Source organism: Anopheles ziemanni, chromosome 3 (assembly GCF_943734765.1).
Source record: "Anopheles ziemanni chromosome 3, idAnoZiCoDA_A2_x.2, whole genome shotgun sequence".
NCBI lineage: Eukaryota > Metazoa > Arthropoda > Insecta > Diptera > Culicidae > Anopheles > Anopheles ziemanni.
This window is the reverse complement of record NC_080706.1, coordinates 25,297,391-25,323,566: the sequence shown is the minus strand read 5'-3', so window position 1 is coordinate 25,323,566 and position 26,176 is coordinate 25,297,391. Positions and strand designations below refer to the sequence as shown.

The 26,176-nt window shown below is 49.7% G+C and overlaps 5 protein-coding genes across 5 annotated transcripts; 3 read left to right on the top strand and 2 right to left on the bottom strand.

Moving 5' to 3' along the window:
* The first annotated feature begins 174 nt into the window (after window positions 1-174).
* On the top strand, window positions 175-1,719 carry LOC131286471 (AP-2 complex subunit sigma). The gene is made up of 2 exons (XM_058315431.1): window positions 175-347; window positions 442-1,719. Exons 1-2 carry the CDS (start codon window positions 345-347, stop codon window positions 865-867), a joined length of 429 nt encoding a protein of 142 aa, XP_058171414.1. The 5' UTR covers window positions 175-344; the 3' UTR covers window positions 868-1,719.
* Window positions 1,720-1,866: 147 nt separating this feature from the next.
* LOC131286841 (rho-associated protein kinase 1) lies at window positions 1,867-4,241 on the bottom strand. Its single transcript, XM_058315845.1, has 2 exons — window positions 2,878-4,241; window positions 1,867-2,810 (listed from the first exon to the last, which is right to left on the bottom strand). Exons 1-2 carry the CDS (start codon window positions 4,177-4,179, stop codon window positions 1,950-1,952), a joined length of 2,163 nt encoding a protein of 720 aa, XP_058171828.1. The 5' UTR covers window positions 4,180-4,241; the 3' UTR covers window positions 1,867-1,949.
* A 452-nt stretch (window positions 4,242-4,693) lies between these two features.
* Window positions 4,694-13,298, top strand: LOC131290081 (stalled ribosome sensor GCN1). The gene is made up of 5 exons (XM_058319465.1): window positions 4,694-4,744; window positions 4,875-4,977; window positions 5,164-6,134; window positions 6,200-7,455; window positions 7,588-13,298. Exons 1-5 carry the CDS (start codon window positions 4,730-4,732, stop codon window positions 13,238-13,240), a joined length of 7,998 nt encoding a protein of 2,665 aa, XP_058175448.1. The 5' UTR covers window positions 4,694-4,729; the 3' UTR covers window positions 13,241-13,298.
* A 1,582-nt stretch (window positions 13,299-14,880) lies between these two features.
* On the bottom strand, window positions 14,881-24,465 carry LOC131286677 (fatty-acid amide hydrolase 2-B). Its single transcript, XM_058315664.1, has 3 exons — window positions 24,353-24,465; window positions 15,258-16,731; window positions 14,881-15,176 (listed from the first exon to the last, which is right to left on the bottom strand). The coding sequence occupies exons 1-3, from the start codon at window positions 24,463-24,465 to the stop codon at window positions 15,081-15,083; spliced, it is 1,683 nt and encodes a 560-aa protein (XP_058171647.1). The 3' UTR covers window positions 14,881-15,080.
* A 750-nt stretch (window positions 24,466-25,215) lies between these two features.
* On the top strand, window positions 25,216-25,848 carry LOC131287410 (proteasome subunit beta type-3). The gene has a single exon (XM_058316456.1). The coding sequence runs from the start codon at window positions 25,225-25,227 to the stop codon at window positions 25,840-25,842; it is 618 nt and encodes a 205-aa protein (XP_058172439.1). The 5' UTR covers window positions 25,216-25,224; the 3' UTR covers window positions 25,843-25,848.
* The last annotated feature ends 328 nt before the right edge of the window (window positions 25,849-26,176 follow it).

Genomic DNA, 26,176 nt, shown 5'->3' with positions numbered 1-26,176 from the left:
TAATTTATTTTAAAATAATTTCACATAACTAGTAAGAACACTGCATGAGAAACATTGGATTGCAAAATACCACAACCCTTGCCTTACCATAAAGCATCCCATAACACAGCAGTATAAACATAGGCGGCTCGAGGGTTCAGTGCTGTCAAAGACCCTTCTTCTACGAGAAGAAATGAAAAAATAGCTGGATGATTGATAATCAATCTCGTCAAGTAATAGTTTGAAGATTTGGATTGCATATTCGTAGCGCGTCGGAAAAACGCTGCGAATAGTTAGTGGCCAGCGCTCTCTGCAAGAAATTTCACCCCCAAAGGCACCGCTTAAGCTGACCGACATCATTCACGATGGTAAGCAGGCGTATCGGAATCCTAGAAAGTGCCCTATCACCAGTTCGTCCGATAACAAACTTCCGTTTTCCACCCACAACACATCGCATTGCAGATTCGCTTCATCCTGATACAGAACCGTGCGGGCAAAACGCGGCTAGCGAAATGGTACATGAACTTCGACGATGACGAAAAGCAAAAGCTGATCGAGGAGGTGCACGCCGTGGTGACGGTGCGTGACGCGAAACACACGAACTTTGTCGAGTTCCGCAACTTCAAGATCGTGTACCGCCGGTACGCGGGGCTGTACTTCTGCATTTGCGTCGACGTGAACGACAATAATCTGTGCTACCTGGAAGCGATCCACAACTTTGTCGAGGTGCTGAACGAGTACTTCCACAACGTGTGCGAGCTGGATCTGGTGTTCAACTTCTACAAGGTGTACACGGTCGTGGACGAGATGTTCCTGGCGGGCGAAATCCGCGAAACATCACAGACGAAAGTTCTCAAACAGTTGTTGACGTTGAATTCGTTGGAGTAAGAACCTTGTCCCCTCTCCGAACGATATCCAGGACCGGGTGGAACTGTGTAGGTATTAATTGTTGCTCGATGCTTCTCCTCATCGCGATGTATGTTTTTCTTTTGTGTGTTACTCAACATTTGCGTATACCTGGTACCTTGCGGTACGTCCACTCAACGATGCGTTGCACAGCACGCAAGACGAGCCAATCGATGGCACAAACAAACCGAGAAGAACTGAATGAATCATTCCAAAAGAATCATTGATTGATGGCCAATCGTCGTCGCGGTCGTTGACGTGATGCGCTTGTATGCCATATTTCAGGAACCGACCAGAACCATCGTCTCATTATGCCAGCATCATTCAACTGCTGTTCAGCTTTTTGCGCTACTTTTCTCACCCCCCCAACCACCGGCGTCTTTTAGGGATAGTCTTGGCGCTTGAACCACACTCACCGATTGCCGGATCAATTCGCGCGTATCGATAGCTAATTTCACGCTACCCAAACATTGTATGATAACTGCTAGAAAGTGAGAGGAGAAGCACTGCCGGCTAGCATGAGCAGACACCCATTTCAAGATTCATACCATAACTGTACGTGTAGTGAAGAAAGATATATTTCCTTCAGTAATTTCCTAGGGGGTTTGTAAACCATACTCGTACGAATCAAACCCGAGTCGACGATGGTCCAGTGGCAACCGCTAGATGCGAGGTGAATGCTGCGCGAAACTCACCAAATGTGTACTGGGGTTAAATTAATCGAATGCATTAAATATAAAAAAATTAAGGGAAATATTATAGTAATATAACTATTATAATATATATTATCGAATGATCTGTATTGCGTAGTAATCGAATAAACGGAATGAGACCATAAACCTAATCTATTGTTTCGTAGTGTAAAGAAAGCTAGCTGATGGTCATTAAATAGAATCATTTTTATTATTGCATGAATTCCGATTCGCTAAAACATACACAACCTATAAAAATGATGCGTCCCCAAGGCGCAACTCTAGCAGGTCTAACTCCGTATATTTGAAGTTACATACAATTGATATCTAATAGAAATCAGTCTACAATTAATAAAAGGCCTCTACGGTGTTTCATTTCCACGGTCTAGGGGTTTTCCCGGAACATGGCTTCCCACCGAGCTGATTGAGTGCGGTGGCTGACGCAGATTTGCTCATCGTCCCTGCAACATCGCGCGTTGTCCCCTCTCTGGTGGTCTGTTTTCGACAGCTCGATAGCACCTCCTCCAGTCGCTTGAGATCATTGGGTGATTTTTCCAGCAGTAACTCGATGTAATTGTGAAGTAGTTCCTTGGGAAACGTGGGGACATGGCCGGCGTCCGTCGACCGACGCTCAGCTGTCGTTTGCGGAACTGGCGTACGGAAAGAATCGGACTCGTCGGTCAAAACGGATGTCTTCAGTGATCGCACACCATCGAGACGATCTTTGTCGAGTTGGCTGAGCGCGAAGCGATTGAACTGCTTCGACTTGGCCTCGAGATCGGACAGTTTGGAGGAGTTGTTCTCCTGTCCGCGCTGCCCGGGGCTCATGAGCACATCCAGTGCTTGCTTCCACTGGTTTTCCATTATCCGGTGCAGCTGTTCGGCAATATCGGCCCGCCGATGCTGTATCGTGTGCAGCTTTTCCTCCAGCTCGTGGATGCGCTTCGCCGAGTTGGCCAACTGTAGACGGTAGAGCGATTCCTGCTCATTGTACCGTTCCGTGAGCAGCTGTATCTCCTGCTCGCGTTTGTGATCGATCAGTTCGATCTGTCGCTTGGCACGATCGGTCAGTGATCGTTCCTTTTTCTGCGATTCATCCTTCAGCTCTGCCTCAACGGTCGTGAGCTGTTTCTGGAACTCTTTTAGCTTATCCGAAACAACATCTTCCAGCTGGGATTGATAGTACTTTTTCAGCGAAACTCGTTGTATTTCCAGCTCTTTAAGCAGTTTTTTCTAAAATATATAGAAACCAGTTTTGAGTTTTAACAGTTAAAGAGATTTCACCTTCGCCGTTGCTTACCGATTCCTCCTGATGGACAAGGATTTGTTCCTTCATGTGTTTCGTTTGTTCGCGCAAACTTTCGTTTTCGCGTGTGACCTCCGTGAAACGTTTCCCTAGGCTATCAGTTTTCGTTTTTAGTGCACAAAAATCCGCCCTCAAGCGCACACCATCGGCGAGTTTCTTCCGTTCGCTCTCCAAATCTGCCCCCAGCTGGTCGTTCGCTTTGCGCAACTTTCCCAGCTGTTCCCTTAGCTGCCGTTCATTGTCGCGGCTGTTGGCAAGACGTATTTGAAGATCCTCCAGCTGGCGTTTGTGCACCTCGTTCACGTCCCGGTTGGCACTGGCGAGCGTTTCCACTTTCGTCTCCAACGCTTCGTTCTTGGCCTCCAACTTTCGGACGAGATTCAACGTTTCCGTGATTTCCTTCTCAAGGAAAAGGTTCTTGTTTTTCACCTCCAAATTTTCCGCCATCAGTTTTTCGTGCGTTTCGATATGCTTTAGTTCCATGTCCCTTATTCGACTGGTCAACCGAGTCGTTTCCTGCTCGAGGTTGCCGATGATGGTCACCTTCTCCTTGTCAACGGACAGGGCAACGGATATTTTCTCCTCGTACTCGAGCAATTTCATCTGTAACGATTGGATGTTACGTTCGCAATGCTGCCGCCGTAGACGCTCCTCCTGGAGGGCTTTCGAGTATTCGGGTTGCCCTGGTGCACCATTCGTGTACCAAATATCGCTTAGATTGAGGAGATTTCCATTTTTAGAGGCCGGTTTAGTAGACGCTGCGTTCTGTACGTTTCGTGGTGGTTTCTGTGGAACTGGCCCACATGGTGGAGCCGGTTTCACTAGCCCGTGGAAGTCGTTCCCTGTGAGCGAAGGGTAATCGTGCATCGACAACCCGTTGATATCGAGCAGCGATCCATCGGGACTATGCACGCCGTTGTGTTGATGGTGCAATGGGTGGTGTTGCTGGGGCTGTTTGTGATCGCCCTCCTGAAGGTATTGATCGATTTCGTGGAGAATATACTGCTGCTCCTTGTGCGGCTCCGGGTGCCCGGGGTGTCGTTTGAACGGGGTGGATGCAACGTATTGTTCGGTACGTTCGGCAGCCGAACAACCGTTCATCGAGTAACTTCCTATTCCGGCCATCGAAAGTGTGCTGTTGCGATGGGCAAATGACTCGTACGACAAACAATCCACACTTCCGAACGAACAGTTGTTGGCAGTGGTTCGTCGGAGCGTCTCCGCAACGGGAGACTCACAGTTGAAGAAATCCGGAGGAATCAACAACAAAATGTCCGTTTCATCGGAATCACTCATCACATGCTGGTGGCTGGAGGTTGTAAAACACTAAACAAAATGAGCAAAACTTAAATTTCACACAAAAAAACACGTAAAACGGACACAAACTAAACTGAAACGATCGCCACCAACGCCGCGACGATGCGAAGAAAACGAAAACAAACAGAAGCTGACACGGGCGTCAGGTAGCGGTGTTGGTTGTAAACAAACGGAATTTTGGTTACTACCACAACACCTGTGCTGTCAGTTGCACAACGACGTTAGTTTCTCATAATTTTAAAGATTTTTTCATGCGTTCCTTCTTTTAATATAGCAATATTGATAAATAAGAAGTATTAAATATTAAACCTCGTAAACGGTGCATTGTAATGTAATTTTATTCTGTTTTTATTTCAAGATGATGCAAGTACTGCTAGTTCATGGGAATATGTCATGTGTGTCGATTACTGTCACTACGAATTGTCGGCGAAAAAAAACACGACCGCTTGTCCAGTTGTCAGCTTTTTGTGTGTGGTGTTTTCGACGACAGGATTGGCACGCTGAAAACTGGTTACATTTGTCCTCAAAAATGGCTGATGCCGATGTAAGTAACACGTATCGTTTGTTTCCAACCTGCCTGCCAATCTGCAACACTGCCGACGGGCAATGGTGAACATTTTCACTTATCTTCAACCTTTCTCTCTGTCCCGGCTATCGAACTGCCAACATCATAGCTTGCTAAGGCACTGAAAGATTTACCCAACCGGGTGCTAAATGTGCCCGTCGAGGAACGTCCAGAGTTGTTTCGCAATGTGATCGACGTTTTACCAAATCCGGGTAAGTGGTCATCGGTTGTAGATCGTGTTTACATCACATAGAACCGGCAAACTACCATCGCTGTATGTGTTTAAGCTCGTTCTAACCTCAATTTGTTTTTATCATCCCAGCTGTGGGATGGGGGGGGAGGGAGTTAAACAATACTGTGAAATCATGTTCAATGCTATCTTGTGCGCTATCTTGCAGGAATAAACGCCACGATTGTACGAGGAATCTGTAAAGTGATTGGAACAACCCTTACCAAATACAAGGACCCAGAATCACAGGCGCTCGTGCGGGAGCTGCTAGTGGCGGTGCTGAAGCAGCATCCCGATCTGACCTATGAGCACTTCAATGCCGTACTGAAAGCACTGCTCACGAAGGACCTCGCCGCGGCTCCACCGATCAAAGGTGCCCAGGCGGCCGTCTTGGCGCTGGGATGGGCAAATCTGATCGCTTCCAACGCTGACCACGAGTCGGCCGTTGGTAAGAAAGAGTTTCCCAAGCTGCTCGAAATCCAAGCCGGCCTCTACCAGCTCTCGCTCACCTCGGGCATACAGAAGATATCGGACAAGGCGTTCAGCTTTCTGCGCGAGTTTTTCTCACGCGACGAAGAACAGGCCCAGCGTTACTTTGACAAGCTGCTTACGCTCGAACCGTCGGCCGGCGTTATTGTGATGCTGTGTGCCATTTTGCGCTTTTCACAGCAGGAGTACGATTCGGTAGCGCTGCTCGATCAGAACAAGGCCAAACTGCTGGACCACATGGTGAAGGGACTGATAACGGTAAAGACAAAACCACACGCGAGCGACATTGGGGCGTGCTCGGTACTGCTGAAGGCGCTAACGAAGGATGAGTTCCGGACGATCATCGTGCCCACCTTGCAGCGGTCGATGCTGCGATCGGCGGAAGTGATTCTGCGCGCCGTCGGTGCAATAGTGAACGAACTGGAGCTCGACATCAGCGATCATGCGCACGAGCTCGGTAAACCGCTCGTGCAGAATCTGGCCTCGAAGGAGGAAACGGTACGCCTCGAAGCGGTGGAATCGTTGAAACAGGTCGCTCTCAAGTGTAGCACCACAAGCGCAATCGAAGCGCTGCTCAAGGAAGTGTTTGCGGTGCTGAATGGTTCCGGTGGGAAGATTACCGTGGCCGAGCTAAGGATAAACCTGTTGCAAGTGAGTAACGGTGCTTAGTTTTCAATTGAATAGAATTAAATTGACGAGTTGTTACTCCTTTTTAGGGCGCCGGTAATTTGAGTTACAACAACATCCCATCGAAGCAAATTCAGACTATCCTCCCGGCGACCTGTGAATACTTCACCAAGGTGCTGGAATCGGAAATCCAGGAGAAAGTCATCTGCCATGCGCTGGAAATGTTTGGCCTCTGGACGGTAAACTACCAGGGTGAGATCCCGCCGAAAGTGGTGCAACTGTTCAAGAAGGGTCTCGATGCGAAGGCACAACCCATCCGCACGAGCTACCTCCAGTGGTTCCTTTCCTGCCTTCGCCATGGCAAGCTCCCGAGTGGGAACGATTTCAGCACGACGCTTTCGAAAATCGTCGAAAAGGCCGCCCAAAACCCGGCCCAAACGCCGCTCGTTACGGAAGGCGTCGGAGCGGCCTGCATCCTGCTGCTAACGAATCCCGCCGTCACCGAGAAGCTGAAAGACTTCTGGAACATCGTTCTCGACATGGGCAAGCAGATATTCCTCGGCGAGAAGTTTCTCGCGGCCACAAACGTCGAAACGCTCTGCTACGTGATGGTGATATGCGAGCAGCTGCTTCTAAACCACCGGGATGAGCTGAAGGGCGGTGGTGCGGAACCGTTGTTCCGGGCAGCGATCGTATGCATGATGTCGGCCCATGCGAAGGTGCGCCGTTATTGCCTACCGCTGGTACGGAAGATGGTGAACAGCTCCGACGGGGTCACGTTGGCGAACAGTTTACTCAACGAACTGACCCGCTACGTGGAGACGGCAAAGATTGCCGGCGAAGGCGAACCGCAGGAGGACGGTGTTACTCCAGGCCAGGGCCTTATCGATACCATATGGGCCATTTGCAGCGTAGAAAACTTCACCAATGCCGACGCTCAGTCGCTCGCACTCAGCGCGATGCTGTGCACGCATCATCCGGCGGCCGTGTCGATCAGCTCGAACCTCTGGGAGAATATTTTGGTGCAATACAAACTAAACGGCAAGCAGTTTATCGCCCTCAATACGGCCCAGATCGAAGAAACGTTCTTCAGCTCGTACAAAGCGACGGCCATGTATGAGAATACGCTCGGGACACTGTCGCGTCTCAGTCCGGATCTTATCCTGCCAGTGTTGGTGAAAAACGTGGCCGATCAGCTGAACAATTCGCGCATGTCAAACGTCACGGACGAGGAGTACTTTACCTACCTGACACCGGACGGTGAGCTGTACGATAAGAGCGTCATTCCGAGTTCGGACGAGCAGATCCAAACGGCACACATGAAGCGAGAGAACAAGGCTTATAGGTAAGATAGTTGGAAATCAAAAGTTGGCGTGTTTTGGCGAGTAGATCACCATGATTACGTAGTGTAATACGAGGGTGATGTTGTTCATGCAAGAACATTTAATTATCAATCTTTTTCTCCCCACAATTTCAGCTACAAAGAACAACTGGAAGAGCTACAGTTGCGCCGCGAGTTGGAAGAGAAGCGGCGCAAGGAAGGTAAATGGAAGCCACCGCAGCTGACACCGAAGCAGAAGGAGGTGATCGAGAAGCAGCGCGAAAAGGAGAACGCTATCAAGGTGCGGCTGCGGGCACTGAACGATTCCATCACGACACTCGTGTCCCAGATCGAGGGCGCCGCCAAGGGTACCCCGAAGGAACTGTCGATGTTTTTCCCCACGCTACTACCGGCCATTCTGCGCGTGTTTTCGTCTCCCCTCGCGGCGCCGGCCATGGTGAAGCTGTATCTCCGGCTCAAGGACACCTGCTTTACCGGCGATCGGGTGGAGCTGGGGCGGGATATTTCGATTGCGACAATACGGCTCAGTAAACCACATTGCGATCTGGAGGAGAGCTGGTGCACGGCCAACCTGGTCGAGCTGGTGAGCGACATTCTCGTGACGCTGTACGATGAAACGATCGATATGTTCAACGTGCACCGGGAGGAGGACGGTGCCAAGGGGTACCTGCTGAACGCGCCCTCCTTCAGCTACACGTTCGAGTTCCTCAAGCGGGCCATCACGCTGCCGGAGGCGCAACAGGATGAAAGTTTGGTGATCAATGGCGTGCAGATTATCGCGTATCACGCGCAGCTCAAGGGTGACACGGTCGATGGGAAGGACTTCGAGGACCTGTACCATCCGCTGTACATGCCGCGGCTGGAGATGATAAAGCTACTGTTGCGGCTTACCCAGAGCCACCGCGGGCGGGTGCAAACGCAGGCCGTCGCCGCGCTGCTCGACGTGGCGGAGAGTAGCTCCGGCAGGGAGTACGCGGCTCGGGCGGATCAGCGAGAAATCGAATGCCTGCTGATGGCACTGCAGGACGAGCTGGATGCGGTACGCGATGTGGCCCTTCGGGCACTCGCCATCATGATCGACGTGCTGCCCTCGATCGCGGACGACTACGAGCTGGGGCTGCGGTTAACTCGCCGCCTGTGGGTGGCCAAGCACGACCTTTCGCAGGACACGCGCCAGCTGGCGGAGAACCTGTGGCGCGAGGGCCACTACGAACTGCCGATCGTGATGGGGGACGAGCTGATGAAGGACATTATCCATCCGGAACCGTGCATCCAGAAGGCGGCCGCCGCCGCCCTGGTGACCATCCTTACGGAAGACTCGTCGACGATCGAGTCGGTGCTCGAGCAGCTGCTGGAGATCTACCGTGAAAAGCTCGTCATGATTCCGGCCAAGCTGGATCAGTTCGATCGGGAGATAGAGCCGGCCATCGACCCGTGGGGACCGCGGCGCGGGGTCGCCATTACGCTCAGCAACATTGCGCCCTTCCTAACGCCCGAGCTCGTGAAGAGCCTAATGCAGTTCATGGTTCGCCACGGGTTGCGCGATCGCGAGGAGATCGTACACAAGGAGATGCTGGCGGCGTCGCTGGCGATCGTGGAGCACCACGGTAAGGACAGCGTTGCCTACCTGCTGCCAACGTTCGAGCACTTCCTCGACAAAGCACCGAGCCACAGCGCGTACGATAACATCCGCCAGGCGGTGGTCATTCTGATGGGCTCGCTGGCGCGCCATCTAGATCGGGAAGACGAACGCATCATGCCGATCATCGAGCGGTTGCTGGCCGCCCTTGCGACACCGTCGCAGCAGGTCCAGGAGGCGGTCGCCAACTGCATCCCGCATCTGATCCCCGCCGCCAAAGATCAGGCGCCCGCCATGGTGAAGAAGCTGATGCAGCAGCTGGTGAAGTCGGAAAAGTATGGCGTACGGCGGGGCGCTGCGTACGGCATTGCAGGAATCGTCAAGGGTCTGGGCATCCTTTCGCTCAAGCAGCTCGACATCATGAGCAAGCTGACGCTGCACATCCAGGACAAGAAGAACTACAAGTGCCGCGAGGGTGCGCTTTTTGCGTTCGAGATGTTGTGCAGCACGCTTGGCCGGCTGTTCGAGCCGTATATCGTGCATGTCCTGCCTCACCTGCTGCAGTGTTTCGGCGACTCGTCGTCGTACGTGCGTGAGGCGGCGGACGAGTGTGCCAAGACGGTCATGGCGAAGCTATCGGCACACGGTGTGAAGCTCGTGCTTCCCTCGCTGCTGAACGCGCTGGACGAGGACTCGTGGCGCACGAAGACGGCCTCGGTCGAGCTGCTCGGTGCGATGGCGTTCTGTGCCCCGAAGCAGCTCTCCTCCTGCCTTCCCAGCATCGTACCCAAGCTGATGGAGGTGCTCGGTGACTCGCACATCCGGGTGCAGGAGGCGGGCGGTGATGCGTTGCGTGTGATTGGGAGTGTCATCAAAAATCCCGAAATTCAAGCAATCGTACCGGAGCTGCTGAAAGCGCTCGAGGATCCGTCGGGTAGGACGTCGGCTAGCTTGCAGTCGCTGCTGCAGACAAAGTTCGTGCACTTCATCGATGCACCCTCGCTGGCGCTCATCATGCCGGTGGTGCAGCGCGCCTTTATGGATCGCTCGACCGAGACGCGCAAGATGGCGGCGCAGATCATCGGCAACATGTACTCGCTGACGGACCAGAAGGACCTAACGCCCTACCTGCCGAACATCATTCCCGGGCTCAAGACGTCGCTGCTCGATCCGGTGCCGGAGGTGCGTGCCGTGTCGGCCCGTGCCCTCGGGGCGATGGTGCGCGGGATGGGTGAGTCGTCGTTCGAAGACCTCCTACCGTGGTTGATGCAAACGCTCACGTCCGAGTCGAGCAGCGTCGATCGGTCCGGCGCGGCCCAGGGTCTCTCGGAGGTGGTCGGTGGGCTCGGCGTGGAGAAACTGCACAAGCTGATGCCGGAAATTATCGCCACGGCCGAGCGCACCGACATCGCGCCACACGTCAAGGATGGCTACATCATGATGTTCATCTACATGCCGTCGGCCTTCCCGAACGACTTTACGCCGTACATTGGGCAGATCATCAACCCGATCCTGAAGGCGCTCGCGGACGAGAACGAGTACGTGCGCGATACGGCGCTAAAGGCTGGCCAGCGAATCGTCAACCTGTACGCCGAGTCGGCGATCGCGCTGCTGCTGCCCGAGCTGGAGAAGGGCTTGTTCGACGATAACTGGCGCATCCGGTACAGCTCGGTGCAGCTGCTCGGCGATCTGCTGTACAAGATTTCGGGCGTGTCGGGCAAGATGACGACGCAGACGGCCTCGGAGGACGACAACTTCGGTACGGAGCAGAGCCACAAGGCGATCATACGCAGTCTCGGAGGCGATCGGCGAAATCGGGTGCTGGCCGGGTTGTATATGGGCCGCAGCGACGTCTCGCTCATGGTACGCCAGGCCGCCCTGCACGTGTGGAAGGTGGTTGTCACCAACACACCGCGTACGTTGCGTGAAATCCTGCCGACACTGTTCTCCCTGCTGCTCGGTTGTTTGGCCAGCACGAGCTACGACAAGCGACAGGTGGCAGCCCGCACGCTCGGCGATCTGGTACGCAAGCTGGGTGAGCGTGTCCTGCCGGAAATCATTCCGATCCTCGAGCGTGGCCTCAACTCGGATCAGGCCGATCAGCGACAGGGCGTTTGCATTGGGCTGTCGGAGATTATGGCATCTACCTCGCGCGACATGGTGCTCACGTTCGTGAACAGCCTCGTGCCGACGGTACGCAAAGCGTTAGCCGATCCACTGCCCGAGGTGCGTCAGGCCGCAGCTAAAACTTTCGACTCACTGCACACGACGGTCGGATCGCGTGCCCTCGAGGACATTCTTCCTTCGATGCTGGAAAGCCTCTCCGATCCCGATCCGGATGTGGCCGAATGGACGCTGGATGGCTTGCGGCAGGTGATGGCCATCAAATCGCGTGTCGTCCTACCCTACCTGATTCCGCAGCTCACGGCCACCCCGGTCAACACGAAGGCACTCTCCATTCTCGCGTCGGTGGCGGGCGAGGCACTGACCAAGTACCTGCCGAAGATCCTGCCGGCCCTCCTATCCGCGCTGGCCGCCGCCCAAGGCACACCGGAGGAAGTGCAAGAGCTCGAGTACTGCCAGGCGGTTATTCTGTCCGTCAGCGACGAGGTCGGCATCCGGACGATCATGGACACGGTGATGGAGTCCACCAAATCGGACATACCGGACACGCGCAAAGCGGCCGCCACGCTACTGTGCGCGTTCTGTACGCACTCCCCGGGCGATTACTCGCAATACGTGCCGCAACTGTTGCGCGGATTGTTGCGCCTGCTGGCCGACAGCGATCGGGACGTGTTGCAGCGCTCGTGGGATGCCCTGTCGGCGGTGACGAAAACGCTCGACTCGACGCAACAGATCGCGCACGTAACGGACGTCCGGCAGGCGGTCAAGTTTGCCAGCAGCGACCTACCGAAGGGTGGCGAACTGCCCGGTTTCTGTCTGCCGAAGGGTATCACGCCACTCCTGCCCGTATTCCGTGAGGCGATCCTCAACGGGCTGCCCGAGGAGAAGGAGAACGCAGCGCAAGGTTTGGGTGAGGTGATTCAGCTGACCTCGCCGGCTTCGCTGCAACCCTCGGTGGTGCACATCACCGGCCCGCTGATCCGTATCCTGGGTGATCGGTTCAACGCCGGTGTGAAGGCAGCCGTCCTGGAAACACTCGCCATTCTCCTGCACAAGGTGGGCATCATGCTGAAGCAGTTCCTGCCCCAGCTGCAGACCACCTTCCTGAAGGCACTGCACGACCCGAGCCGGGTGGTGCGTATCAAGGCGGGCCACGCACTGGCCGAGCTCATCCTCATCCACACCCGCCCCGATCCGCTGTTCGTGGAGCTGCACAACGGCATCAAGAACGCGGACGATGCGAGCGTTCGCGAGACGATGCTGCAAGCGCTCCGTGGGCTGCTAACGCTGGCCGGCGATAAGATGACGGAACCACTGCGGAAACAGATCTACACCACACTGTCCGGCATGCTTGACCATCCGGAGGACATCTCGCGGGCTGCCGCGGCCGGATGCTTCGGTGCGCTCGCCCGCTGGCTCGCACCGGATCAGCTCGAGGACGCACTGGTGACGCACATGCTCAACGAAGACTATGGTGATGATGCACAGCTGCGCCATGGTCGCACGGCCGCCCTAATGGTAGCGCTGAAGGAGGATCCTGCCAACGTGCTGGTGCCGAAGCACGAACCGAAGATCTGCAAGGTAATCACCGGCGCGATCGTATCGGATAAGATCGCGGTGGCGCAGAACGGTGTGCGGGCAGCCGGTTACCTCCTGCAGTACGGTATGGTGGCCGACGGTGGCGGCACCACGACGGTCAAGCTGGCGACCGGTGTGATTGCACCGTTCGTGAAATCGATGAACCACAGCAGCAACGAGGTGAAGCAGCTGCTCGCCAAAACCTGCATCTATCTGGCGCGCGTCGTACCCCCCGAGCGTACCGCACCCGAGTACCTCAAGCTCGCCATTCCGAGCCTGGTCAACGGGACGAAGGAGAAGAACGGCTACGTCCGCTCGAACTCGGAGATCGCGCTAGTGCACGTGCTGCGGTTGCGCGACGGCGAGGACTTTTACCAGCGCTGCGTGACCCTACTCGAGCCGGGCGCCCGTGACTCGCTGAACGAGGTCGTCAGCAAGGTCCTCCGCAAGGTGGCCCTGCAGGCGGTGGGCAAAGAGGAGGACCTGGACGACACGATCCTCTCGTGATCGCCACCATTCAACGACCAACGAGGACAACGACGAAGACGACGACCACGACGACGCCGACGACGACGATTTCACCAACGACAGTGTAAACGATGCGGTGAACAACGACGACGCTGGGAGGATGGCTGGTGGCAACTGTGGGAGCTCATTACGCGAGTGCTTCGAGCACATCATTATAAACATATGCGTTTTATACTACCAGTACTGCTGCAACCACTACTACTACTACTACATCTACCGTAAACTATCAGAGCCGGAGAATAAACACGCAAAAAACCGAACTCGAACGTGTTGATGATCATGCGAAGAGGAGGGCGGGGGCATGGAAGGTCATTTGGTTTCCTTCTTCACTTTGCTTATGCTCCGAGTCGCGCCGACCCGTCAGGGATCAAAGATTAATTTGTCCTTTTTATTGCTTTCTTTCTCCTTCGCATTGTGTCATTTTGTTTACGCACCACCTCACCTTTGGAGCTTCTCTTACTTTACATTTTCTCTTTAAATTATCACGCACCATCTACGTGCTGTCCTTGCCTCGAGGCGATCGTTTCGATGCGTGTGCGTATGGAGAAAAATTGGAAATGAAAAGCAGACAGGAGGTAGCCTTCGCCGTGAAACGAGTAAAGTTGAGATTCCACAGAACACATTTTGTATGTTTATCGAAATGCCAATTGTACCAGTGGAATATGATATACAATACAATATGCATGATGCTGAAATAATGCATCTATAGATATGCACTTCTTTTACGCGCCTACTAATGAGCGTTTTAAAGTTAACAATCTTGAAGGAATAGAAAACAAGAATTCTCACCTTGATATGAAGCATTAGAAAGCATTTGCATTTGGCCATTTAAAATATGTAGATTTTTAAGACATATGAGTCCTATGTAGGTCTCATATGGAATTTACTTTATACTTCTGTTTGATCATACATTGCCCATGCTCTTATACGTATGCATAAAGCAAACCGTATTTTTTTCTTTATCGGTATCATATAAAACAAAGAATATACATTGCTCATGCATTGTCTATATACGATTCCGATTCAAAATGTACTGATTTACCATTACATTTATACAACATGAAGTCGTATATCTTCGTGTTCTGTGAGATTTTTGTGTTATGGAGTATAATTGTACCGGCTGCCCTTCGTATTCCCACTAAAATAATTTATTAAACTAATCACACTTTCATATCACAAACCCAGGCTACTATGTTACGATCAGTTGCCCAAGAATAAGAACAAAATTTGGCCGGATTTTCTCAACTTCGAATGATTTCACACAACTTACAATAACTTTAATCAGTGGTCGATAACTTAACTTTATTATAATAACTCTAACATGTCCTCGTTGGTTTTGTTGTTTTTTAGTTTTGTTTTTTTTTTTTGCTAACAATTGCTGTTTCTAAATCTGCTTACACAACGGAATATCATGCAGATGCTTGTGTTTGTCTTCTTACCAATTAACGCTAACCCTAGCGACACATTTGCAAACTTAACGATCAACTTGGTTGCACTATGAAATAACATGGGCTGGGGGAGAATGGAAAGGAACTGCCACCATAGTCAGCAAACAGCATAGGAAATGGACACCAATGTCGATCTATTCAAATCGTTACGGTGTACAAGAAGGAAGAAAAAACCATTGGTTACTCAATACTCAATAAAAATAATATAATACACTCGACGTCGTTCGGTAGCGAGCCGGATAATCACGCGCATGCCGAACGGGGAAATCTTAGTTTAAGCTCGGAATGGATCACAATTTTGATAACAGCCGTGCGGGCGGTCGACGGTCTGGGTGGCCTCGCCCATAACCGTTCCTCCAAAAGGCGGTCGCTTATTCCGAGGGTGGCGGCACCCAGCCACCAAAGCGTCGTTCCAGCTCTTTGGCCACGGCAAAGATTAGGTGATCCTGGCCGGGTGCGGCGACAATCTGAAAGAGAAGTTCATGTTAGTTTCCAGTTTAAAGTGTAAAGACTTGCAATTGGAATGTTTGTGTTTGTGCTTGACTCACCTGTACTCCGATGGGAAGTTTCTCCCGGTCCAAACCGACCATGCAGGAAGCGGCCGGAAGCCCCAGCGTGTTAAACACCATCATGTACGTCGTGTCGACCAGCTTGTGGAAGATGCGATAGTGCCGGTGGGCCGTGTTCGGAAACCCGGGATAGATAAACACACCGTCCGTGCCGAGCAGATCGATAAAGTCCTTGCGCAGCTTTTCGGTTTGACCGTCGAGAAAATCGAGCCGCGACTGGGGAATGTAGTTGTTCACGATGTGCTGCATCGGACCGATCATCACCGAGGGCATGTCGGACGTGGAAAACCCGAGCAGGTACTTGAGCACCTCGCGCTTGATCGTCGTGTCCGGTTTTCCGTTCGGTTGCGGCGTGTAGATCGTTTCGATGTTTTTCATGCGCAACATCTTGCACATGGAAATGTCCAGCGTCCAGCGGAGACGCTTCAGGTGCACTCGCTGGGCTCCGAGGTGGCCGGCCACGTCCCGGATCGCACGTACGATGTCCGGATCGATGGGACGCGTCAGTCCCGATGGTCCATCGTTCTCCATGTAGTAGCTCTTGATCGCGGTCAGCTGGACCGGTTTGTCCAGCGTTACCGGTGCTCCCTCGGGGTCACGCATTGCACCGAGCAGAAGCGGTAGATCCTCGGCGTACCGACACATGGCACCGGGGGTAAAGAAGCTTCCCCAGTTCTCGTCGTCACAGGACGGATGGTGGCCGTACGGCGACACGACGTATGGTGACGGTTTGTGACCGAACACGCCCGTAAATAAGGCCGGCAAGCGCGACGATCCGGCTATATCGGTGGTGACACCCAACAGCGATCCGGCCGCCGCAATCAATGCCGCTTCGCCACCGGAAGATCCGCCGGCAGTTCGCTGCAAGTTGTGCGGATTCCGGGTGAGCCCCGTGCATTGGTTGTACGTCTCCCAGCACAGGCACAGCTCCGGCGTGTTGCTCACCAACAGCACGATGCCTCCCGCGCGCCGGATCTGCCGCACGACGGGTGCATCCTCCAGGGCGACCTTCTTTTCGCGCAGCTTCCTACCGGCCGTATTGCTCATTCCCTCCACGGCGAGACTCTCCTTGATGGAGACGGGCAACCCGAGCAGGGGTTTATCGCGCACCAGCTCCTCCACAGTGCCAGCCGAACCGTCATCCAGCTGCCGATCGACTTCCCGCGCCTCCTCGAGCGCCTTCGCGAACCGATCCTCGACGATGGCGTTCAGCAGAGGGTTCACCTGTTGGCAGCGATTCATGTAGGCTCGCACCACATCCTCGCTGCGAACCTCACGGCGACGAATTCGCTCGGCCAGTACGGTGGCGGACAGCAGCAACAGTGGGTCCTCGATCGGGGGCAGCTTTCGGCGCGCTATGCGACCACTGACGCATTGCGAGTAGGGCATGACGAACCAGCTAAACACGCACATGGCTGCCCGCAGCAGCCTCCGTATAGCGTAACTCATTTGTCTGTTAGGGGAGGAGAAAGAAGACGGAGCATTAAAATGGGGATAAACAGACTTGACTCCGAGTGACGACGATAGGATCAGAGGCGGATCAATGGTATTCCGGAACCTCACAAAATCGGGGCCCTCCAAAATGTTCCACTGCCTCAAATGGTTCTATACCAAAGCCCACACTTGTGTCTAAAGCCCAACCTTTTGTGTTTTATAAGAGTTTGTCATTATTTTGTACATTTTTGCATCATTTGCATCTTATATACACCATATAGTAATCCATGCCGTAGAGCAACTCATGTTGAATCGCCAAACTTACACTTTGGAACTCCAAACGGATCAAGTAGGCAATGGGTAGCTTTCTAGGATCTACCGCAATGATAGCTATCGGCATGGATGTTTGTTGTACACTCGAGGAGTAGATGGGTAGAGGATAAAGTAGGCGATGATCGCATTTTCGCATGGGGAACCGAGCCCCAATCACAGCATACTTCGCAGCAGTATGTTTTTCGATCGAAAGCCATGATTTTCCCCTACTTTTATCTACGCCCTTCGTTTGGGCGTGTCTACAACAAACATGCTTGCAAGTTTGGGCGTGCTTTACAGTTTTAAGTTCATTCATTCGTTTGACTATGAACAGAGGATCTTTGCTATAAAAAGTGATCTATTGATTGAAGTGATTTTTGAGTCAAACGAAAAGATCAGACCGAAATGAAAACATATCACAAACGTTGTCGAACTAAAAAAACGAAATATATATGATAACTAATAGGTGGTTTAGGTCAAAGGTCCTTTAAGCTCCGTCCTCTTTAGACTTTAGAGTTTAGACAAAATCATGAAAGCTAAAAATACATACAAATAATAGATTTTATAACACGATATGCACCCCGCAGTAAGTGGCATTCATGACGTATTCAGCGTACCACAGGAACATCGTTCAACTAGTTGAAAGTATAGTTGAAACAGATCAGAATGGGTAGCATTCCTGAAGTGTATTATAGTACAAACAGGGATCTGCTTCTAGCAAGTGTTTACACGCGATTACACTCTGGAACGTGCTTCACGTGTCTCAAGAGACTCTCCTTAAGCTGAAATTCCGTCAATGAAAGGGATATGAAGGGAAAAATAAACAAAAAATGCTACTTCAGAGAGTGTTTTGTAGTGGACATTTTTGTTTTCTTTTCTAAAAAAGAAACTCAAGTGGTAACCAATCATTACACCCTCGTTTCGCGATCCTTCGGCATTTACTACGAACGCATGTTGGTTGCACCGGCAAGGTCTTGAAAGTGTTCACATGCATTGGTCATATTTTCCTGTACTTTTATGACATGCAGAAGTACGTAGAGGCAGGGCTGTATCTTTTTTGATGCTATAAGTATTTTTTAAAAAAAGAGATAAGCATTAAGTACGCTTATAACCGCGTCAACCGCAACTATTTGTTTGCTTTTCTTTTGCCACCGATGGACACCGTTCAAGGAGCGTACGGTGGACCTTTTCCCACACTTTGGCAAGGTTCCAATTAAGGGCCGTACTTGGAAAATTCCAAAATTGAAGCCTTTTACACTGTTTGGAAACGAAAACCGATGGTACTTCATGCAGTGATAGGTTTTCCATCTGGAAACTCCGGCGATCAGTATGGCTCGTTGCTTCGGTGCAATAAATCTCGATTATATTGGACCACGATTACGACCACGATCGTAACGTCCGTATATTACCGATGGCCTTGAAGGTGTACATCGCTGAACAGTTGAAGGTCAGGAAGAAGCCAGTAGAAGAGCATTTCATCCATAGAATAATTACGATGTCTTCACGAAAGGAGTGAATCTTTTTTATTCTCTCCTTTGTTTCCTTATGGCATATAAGCAAACCATTTCTTATATGAAGAACCCGGGGATGATGGCTTCAAGTTGGCGACCCCTGCCGACGACATTAGAGTCGTTTGTCTTCTTTACACTTGAACAATATCATTCTCAAGGTCCCAAACAGCGTGGATAACGCATGGTAATAGAAAACCTGTTTGTCTAGCGAAAGAAGCTACACATGAAGGCACAAGAGCAACATTCTTTCTGTATGTAACAACACAGAACACGTTTTCGGTGCGCCACGAACAAAATTAGGAACACTTTACAAATGCGGGCAAACACAAGTGAACATTCGAACGCAGGTTTGCTGAAGATGAGCACGGTGTAATCGGCCATATCTCCGGAGCTCCCGTTAGGTATGCGGGGAAAGTAGTCCATCGGTGAGCAATGGGAGCCCCCGTAGCCCGGCAGAGTACGGTAAATAAAAACAGCATCGAGACGGCCTGCCTATTGCCACCGTAAATCAGTCAATTGTGGACGAGAGATTGCGGTGTTGCACAAACGATGACGTTCGGGGGACATCAAACAACAACATGAACGTCAGTTTACCCAGCAGAAGATGAGCCAGCAGAACAATATAAATGAGCACCGAGCTGCACCGTTTCGACACTTACACCAGACTGAGGATGGATCGTACGGTTTCAGATTCGCTTCGCAGGATCGGCCCGATCTAAAGGCCCTTGGGCGGTGGTGCACGAGTGCGTATGGCCATGTCCGATCGCGCGCCCGCCCCGACGGAAAAGCTCTCTCACACGTGCGATCATAAAAAGATCCATGTTCCGCGAGGCGTGCGAACGAAGAGTACAGAGTGTAAAAGATAAACACCGAGAAGAGAGACACAATACGAAACAAGAAAAACGGGGTCCACTTAAGTGGTACATACTCAGCATTGCTTCGTACAGATGAGCACAGAAGATCAGCGACAGCGATCGCTAGGAACGCTGGTGGAGAACATTTGGTATCATGCCAAAAACCGTCAATCAAAAGATGGGCTTCCTTATTGGTGACAACTGTAAGAACCGGTTATGAAATGCAAATTGCATTAAAAAGGGAACAACTCAGAAGATCAGTAGGCCATACGGTGTGGACACAAGGGTCGGTAACCTTTTTCATTTTTACGCATTTACTTAAAATAATAAGCTTAGTTTCCATCCCGTATCTCGAAGCCTTTATGCGGTTTTTATTATACACATTCTACTTTCATTTTTACTTTTTGCAAGTATGTACACATTTTTTTAATAAAAACTAATTTAAAGCACACAAATTGTAAAATAATTCATTTATACCAAACATTATCTATTCCTACTAAATTTGAACGTCTTGAAACCTCGTAAGAAAAGGTACGTTTCAGCAGCGAGTTGGAGTTTAAAAAATTGACATAAAAACAATAAACTGATTCGCTTTACATTTAAGTTGCGCCATACTGTAGACCCAGCTTTTATATACGAATTGATAGTTTAAAAGTTTTTACACCTGTTTTAGTTTCCTTTGGGACCTGGTCTGCCGTTGACTTTTAACATACTGATAACATAGCTGATGAATAAATAAATAAACAGATAAAGTAAACTTCTTACCCAAGGTTAAAGTTTTTGTTGAAAGATGGGGACGTAGATGACATTAAAGAAGAATAAAATGCCCGAGAGGATTTAATGGCATGTGTTGCTTTTAAGTTGGTTAACATAACGACGGAAAGATGCTAGGAGCAGAGCGAAGCAGACATACAAACGTTCAAATGTTCTGGTTGACGAAGTTGAAAAGTATCTTTTTTTAATTCACAATGAACATGTGTAACATGACGGAGATGGATGCTGGTAATGGATACGCAAATTGTTGCCATAAGTAACCGAAAGCCTACTGCTTTTTTTTAGATTTCCCTGCGGGACAAAGGAGGCGCCACTATAATGACGAGCTCTACGAGACGTAAGACGATCTGATCTCCCGGTCGTACGGCGAATTAGACACCTCAGCCGCAGGTGAAGGTGGAAGGATGGCTTAGACGCAACCACCAGAAACTTCGTCAGGCCAAGCGGTTGTATAGCGTCAGTAAAGTACAGCAAGAGATTCAACGCAATTGTGTTGTACATGTCCGTGAAAGTTTTTGCAAGCTTAGATGTCGCATGTGTTTAGGTTTCGCAGGTGTCTAATCTTCAAACAAACACCCCTTGGGTCATTCTAATCGTGCAAAAACACATGACTTCATAAAAAAGTCTAATGAATTAGGCTGCTGTGATGGTGGGGCTTAATTAATTTGCTTTGATAAAATCTATCAAACAAAACAAAAATATCTCACATATCGTCGTTACATATGCGCCATGCGTGAACTCTAAAAGCATGCTAATGTTGCTTGATCGCCGAAGTCTCGCCGGGGCGCAGCAAAAGCTTTGACGGAGCACACTTCCACTCGAGTCGTTAACGGGTTTGACAAATTAATGGATTTCCGATTCCGCAATAGAGAGTGGCCTTTTTCCTAAGCCCACGGAATCGACCTGTCCATAAAAGAGGTTGCGCTGGAGCAAGTGTTTTGAAACGTATTAAACGTGCCCCAAATGTGCGTGGTGCGTGTGTTGGAACCAACGCGACAGAGGAGAAGTTTAAGATAAAGAGTCGGATTTCAGCAGCTGATAAGTGGTGGGTAAAGTAGATGCAATGGCAAAGAAAAATACTTGTGTATTGTGCAAAAATGGAAACCGAACCGATAATAGCCTTAGACACTCGTCTCGTCCTTTTTAGCTGGTAAAGTTTAACCAATAGTTAGTCGGCGGGGTCGAACAAACATTCCTGACTGACCGACATTCCGCCGTTTCGGCCGACCGGTTGATTAATAATCTTTCACGGCTTCACTTTCAATATCGACCAAGGTGTTATCCCTTCGTCCCACGGAGGGTTTTGTTTGGATGTTGACGGGTTTGAGCCGAGGGAAGGCTTTCACCGAAACACAGCATGCACGCACACTGGCCACGTGGTGATCGTTCATCATGGCGCGACCATGAAACGTTGACCCAATCGTCACCCCAATCCTGTGCCTTAATGATGGTTTCATAATCTTCCCATAGTGGCTTGGTTTGGAAAATGGAATACGGCGAATACGGGAGAAAAAGAAGGAAACCATTGTGCAGCAAACCAAACAATCATCCAACATTAGCGAACTAATCGGCAGTAAGGGCAAAAAGGTGGGAGGTGATGGAAGGACACGGCAACGCAACGCAAAACGATTCCTTTGGCATTCAACCTGTGCCGATCGAGAATCATTTACGTCAAACGGCGGACTGGGATTCAATTTGTTGCTTGGACAGTCACAAGCCAAGTATTTTCTCGCACTCGTCTTATTGCCTCCCGAGGGTAAAGTATGGCTGCCACGAGTCTTATGTAACAAGTGCAAAAATTCCCGGTAGAAGCAAAGGGTGCGATAATATGATTGGCCAGTTGGCCACAATATGATAAGGTGCATTACCGTTGGGAAGATGGAAGTGTAAGCAAAATCTATAAATGTCGCGAATGTGAAACAATCTTTCGATTTCGAACAGTTCCTGTAAAGCCTCTTAAGATTAACTTCACTCCGATATCGTCATCGGTGTGCTATCGATGTTCGATTCGATTAACAAGCATCTCCAAACTTTATCGCAGCCAACCGCTGATGGTTGATAAAGGGGGCCAAGATTGCCCGATGAAGACGACATGGGGTGGTTTTTTTTGCTGCGTTTGATTGCCGCGGAATAGCATTGTGGACGATCGCGATGGAATTATGATGCTATTTTCGACCCAAAAGGTCTCAGAACTGGTTTTGGAGCAGATGCACTCGGATTGAAATAGACCATGGCAGATCAAAAGAAATAAGCGGAAGAATGTTTGTGTGTGCTTTTTGATGAGATTCTGAGAATATTTATGTGACAATTGGCATAATCGTGCTGTACTGTATTTTTCGACGAATGAAGTCAGATTAGCGATTGAGATTCCTCAGAATATGAGAAAAAAAAAGTTAACGATTCGGATCGGAAGAAAATGTTGGGCGTTAGTGGTAGGAACCATTTTGAAAGAAGCGATATTTATATCGGGGGGGGGGGGGGGGGGGGGGGGGGAGGGGGGGGGGGGCAAGAATTGAAAAACAAAAAACTTCCCATTTTATGTATGTCAATGTTAGGCCAGTCCCCGTTAATTAATGCGACTCGCCTGATTCGAGATAAATCACTTTAGTTGATGTTAAACAAAGCATCGCAGCAGATAGAGAAGATCCTGTAATGGAGGTGTGATCTCACACCACTTATCTTTTCTCCTCGTGGCAGTGGGAAATCGCTTTATCGGCATGAATGCATTCGTCAAAATTGGCAGGTGGATTGTATGATGTGTAATTTTCCATTTAAACCTCGCAATGAATCGTGGGCCGAGAGAGGAAACTATACGGGAATGCAATTCCACATGCCTGCACTAAAGTTGCACTCTTTTGCGATAGATAACCGTGGCCAGAACCACATACAAACACAGTTTAGTGACGAGGGTAAACATGATATTCCGCTGCTCAATAAAACAATATAACGAGCGGAGAAAAAAGTTGTTTATTTGCGCACATATAAATGTGCGGAAAACGTGTCTAGTGGGAAGATAAAGGGTGAGACTTGCGATGTCCACACAGGCACACAGGGTCGGCAAACAACATTGATTCAATGACCAAGTTTTTGTATAATTGCATTTTAAAGTCCTCCATACGCTTGCAGTTGTATTGATTGTTGTTCGTATACCTTCTGGACCTTTTTAAATGCATTATTTACCTTCAAGAAAATATAAGGCAATGTGCTTTTATCTTCTAGTAAGTTTGTCCCACTTTATCTACATACGCCAGTCACTTTCCTTTAACAAAACTGAGAGATTTTCCAAGCTACCAACGTTTGCACTAAGTTTCTTTGGATTAAAATTTAAATAATTTAAAAGCCCATTGAACTGACCTACCACCACACCCGGATACAATCGCAAAACTTCACATGCCGTGTCGCTCGCCGCGATCGATAATGTAGGTACGGAAATGGATGCAATGGTTTGTTTTGGCATCGCAGTTTGTGCAACTGCTGCACTTTTTCACTTTTTTCCGCGAGTCCCACACCGCACGGAAAACGGGGTTCACCGCAATTGCCAAAAGTGTCTTCGCGTTCTGGCGCGGGTTTCATTGTGTGGCGTTAGTTTTTTTTTCTATCGAATTTGGCCAATTTGGAGATGGATCGATGGTTTTGCCAAAACCAAAAAAAAAAAACCAACAAAAGGACAGAATAAATTTAGACCCAACAACAGCTTGAGTGACAGTACTATGGCGCAGAGAAACTGGTACGAATTGTGGTTTGGGATATTTTATAGCGCTTTCGTTAGTTCATAAAACATCTCTTGATTTTGTATTTTAATCGAGCGTCGAAAATATTTCGAACGCACACGTGCGCTGCGGTGGCGATTCGGGGGTAGCATACTTTCACCCCGTAATTGTAAGCGATGCGGTTTCGCGCCTTCTTCGGTTTCGGGTGAGGGTGGGGTTGTTTTTACACCGCACGCATTATTGTTTACGGTTACAAAACGACCCTTACGTGGGCACACAAGAAGTAACCGAACTCCCTCGGGGCGACACAAGTTGTGATCGAAGGAAGCGGTGGAAAGATGAAACGCACGGATATCTTTGATGATTTACACTTGCTACTAGACGCAACATTGTTAGATAAACTAGAGTTAGATAAATCGAAATATTTTATTTGAAAAAAAGCACATTGATTGCGAGCACTAACTGGTCATGAAACTTACTGGTTGCATTCTCGAACCAGCTTCCGGTAGCACTTGGTGTAAATTAAGCGCAGGAACTCAACCAGCGCCTTCAGTGGAGAAGTCATCGTTGTCGATTCTCCTGTAAGTTTCATTAGAACTCTTCCATACACTAACTGCTCGGAACTACCCGAACGGAGCAAAAATACGAGAAATTTTCACAGAAAGAAACCACTTTACATCAGTTTGAATATTCAGATTGCAAAACGACCAGTCGCGGAATATGTTTGCCACCTTCACACGCGAGCGATGTTTGCTGCGACCAACGATAAACAAGAGCCGGAGCGGTTGGACGAGCTAGCGCATTTACGACCATCCAAGACTTGTAGTCAACCGCGACTGAGGTAGTCGCATGGAACATTTACATTTTCAAAGAAAATTGACTCGAAGAAAGTAGCAAGGTGTGTTATTACCAGGTAACATCATTGGAAGTTACTAGACTTTTCCCATCCCTTTGTCAATTTGCCCCATATAATTTCACCTGATTAGTTTTATGTTCATTCACAATGATTTGAAATTCTATCGTGGATTTTTGTTATTTAAATTATCTTGCATAAAGTATTTACAGATAGTAAATAGTATTTTTTCAGTTTATGAGTTATTTAGAATTAGTAAACAATATCGTACAACTTTTTAGAAATCTTCGTGCAGACACCTCCTTGTGAGCTCCTTGGTGATTGACAAGATGTCAAAATACTGTCCTGTCATGTTCTCATAAAACTGCAAGTAAACATCTGCAAGTTAACCTCTCGTTTGCGGTAGTCACCGAAGGTACGGCATCATAGTTTATCGCTAAACATTTGTAGGAATTAACACACTTTTCTCCCGTTTACAGTTTAAAAGTAAGAGAAATCATGTCTATCCTCGCGTACAACGGCGGTTGCGTGGTGGCGATGAAGGGCAAAAACTGCGTGGCGCTTGCGACCGACCACCGCTTCGGCGTTCAGGCACAAACGATCGCGACAGATTTTGAGAAAATCTTCGAAATCAACCCACACATGTACCTCGGACTGGTCGGGCTCCAGACGGACATCCTGACGGTGTACCAGCGGCTGCTATTCCGCAAGAATCTGTACGAGGTCCGCGAAAACCGTCAGATGACGCCGGAGCGGTTCGCGGCGATGCTGTCCAACTTCCTGTACGAGAAGCGCTTTGGACCGTACTTCATCGAGCCGGTCATTGCCGGGCTGGACCCCAAGACGTACGAACCGTTCATCTGCAACATGGATTTGATCGGATGTCCAAACCTGCCGAACGATTTCGTTGTCGCCGGAACCTGCGCGGAACAGCTGTATGGTATGTGCGAAACCCTGTGGAAGCCGGACCTGGAGCCGAACAGTCTGTTCGAGGTGATCTCCCAGGCCCTAGTGAACGCGTTCGATCGGGATGCGATCTCCGGTTGGGGCGCGACGGTGTACATTATCGAGAAGGAGAAGATAACGGTTAAGAAACTGAAGACCCGTATGGATTAAGAAGGGTGGAGCGACATGTTCGGGTGGAAGTGCTTTTTGGCATTGCTTCGTTTACTTGGTAATACTTTCCGTTTCATTTAAGGTCGATCATTTGTAAGACGATCAATAAAATAACTTCAAGAAGGATAAACCCGTGTAATCAACTGGCGTTCGGATGTAACAGTGACTCACTCCGGGGACGGCTTGGTTTTACATAAAGCGGTGGTTTATTTTTGTGATTTGGTTTGTTTGGTTTTTGGTTAGCTTTCTGTTCCATCGGTCCCTCGGGTAGGTAGAAGGTTCCGGTTCTGTGGCTCGAAGTAAGTAAACGGTATACATTTGCATAGTGGTAATG

Bases quoted from the DNA above. Each gene is read 5' to 3' on its own strand.
- LOC131290081 (XM_058319465.1), top strand. The intron at 4,978-5,163 runs GTAAGTGGTCAT...GCTATCTTGCAG, and splicing joins CGACGTTTTACCAAATCCGG to GAATAAACGCCACGATTGTA. The intron at 7,456-7,587 runs GTAAGATAGTTG...CCACAATTTCAG, and splicing joins CGAGAGAACAAGGCTTATAG to CTACAAAGAACAACTGGAAG.
- LOC131287410 (XM_058316456.1), top strand. From the start codon at position 25,225: ATGTCTATCCTCGCGTACAACGGCGGTTGCGTGGTGGCGATGAAGGGC.
- LOC131286677 (XM_058315664.1), bottom strand. From the start codon at position 24,465: ATGAAACTTACAGGAGAATCGACAACGATGACTTCTCCACTGAAGGCG. The intron at 16,732-24,352 runs GTAAGTTTCATG...CTCCCCTAACAG, and splicing joins CTGGTTCGAGAATGCAACCA to ACAAATGAGTTACGCTATAC. The intron at 15,177-15,257 runs GTGAGTCAAGCA...CTTCTCTTTCAG, and splicing joins AACTTCCCATCGGAGTACAG to ATTGTCGCCGCACCCGGCCA.
- LOC131286841 (XM_058315845.1), bottom strand. From the start codon at position 4,179: ATGAGTGATTCCGATGAAACGGACATTTTGTTGTTGATTCCTCCGGAT. The intron at 2,811-2,877 runs GTAAGCAACGGC...TATATATTTTAG, and splicing joins TTGTCCATCAGGAGGAATCG to AAAAAACTGCTTAAAGAGCT.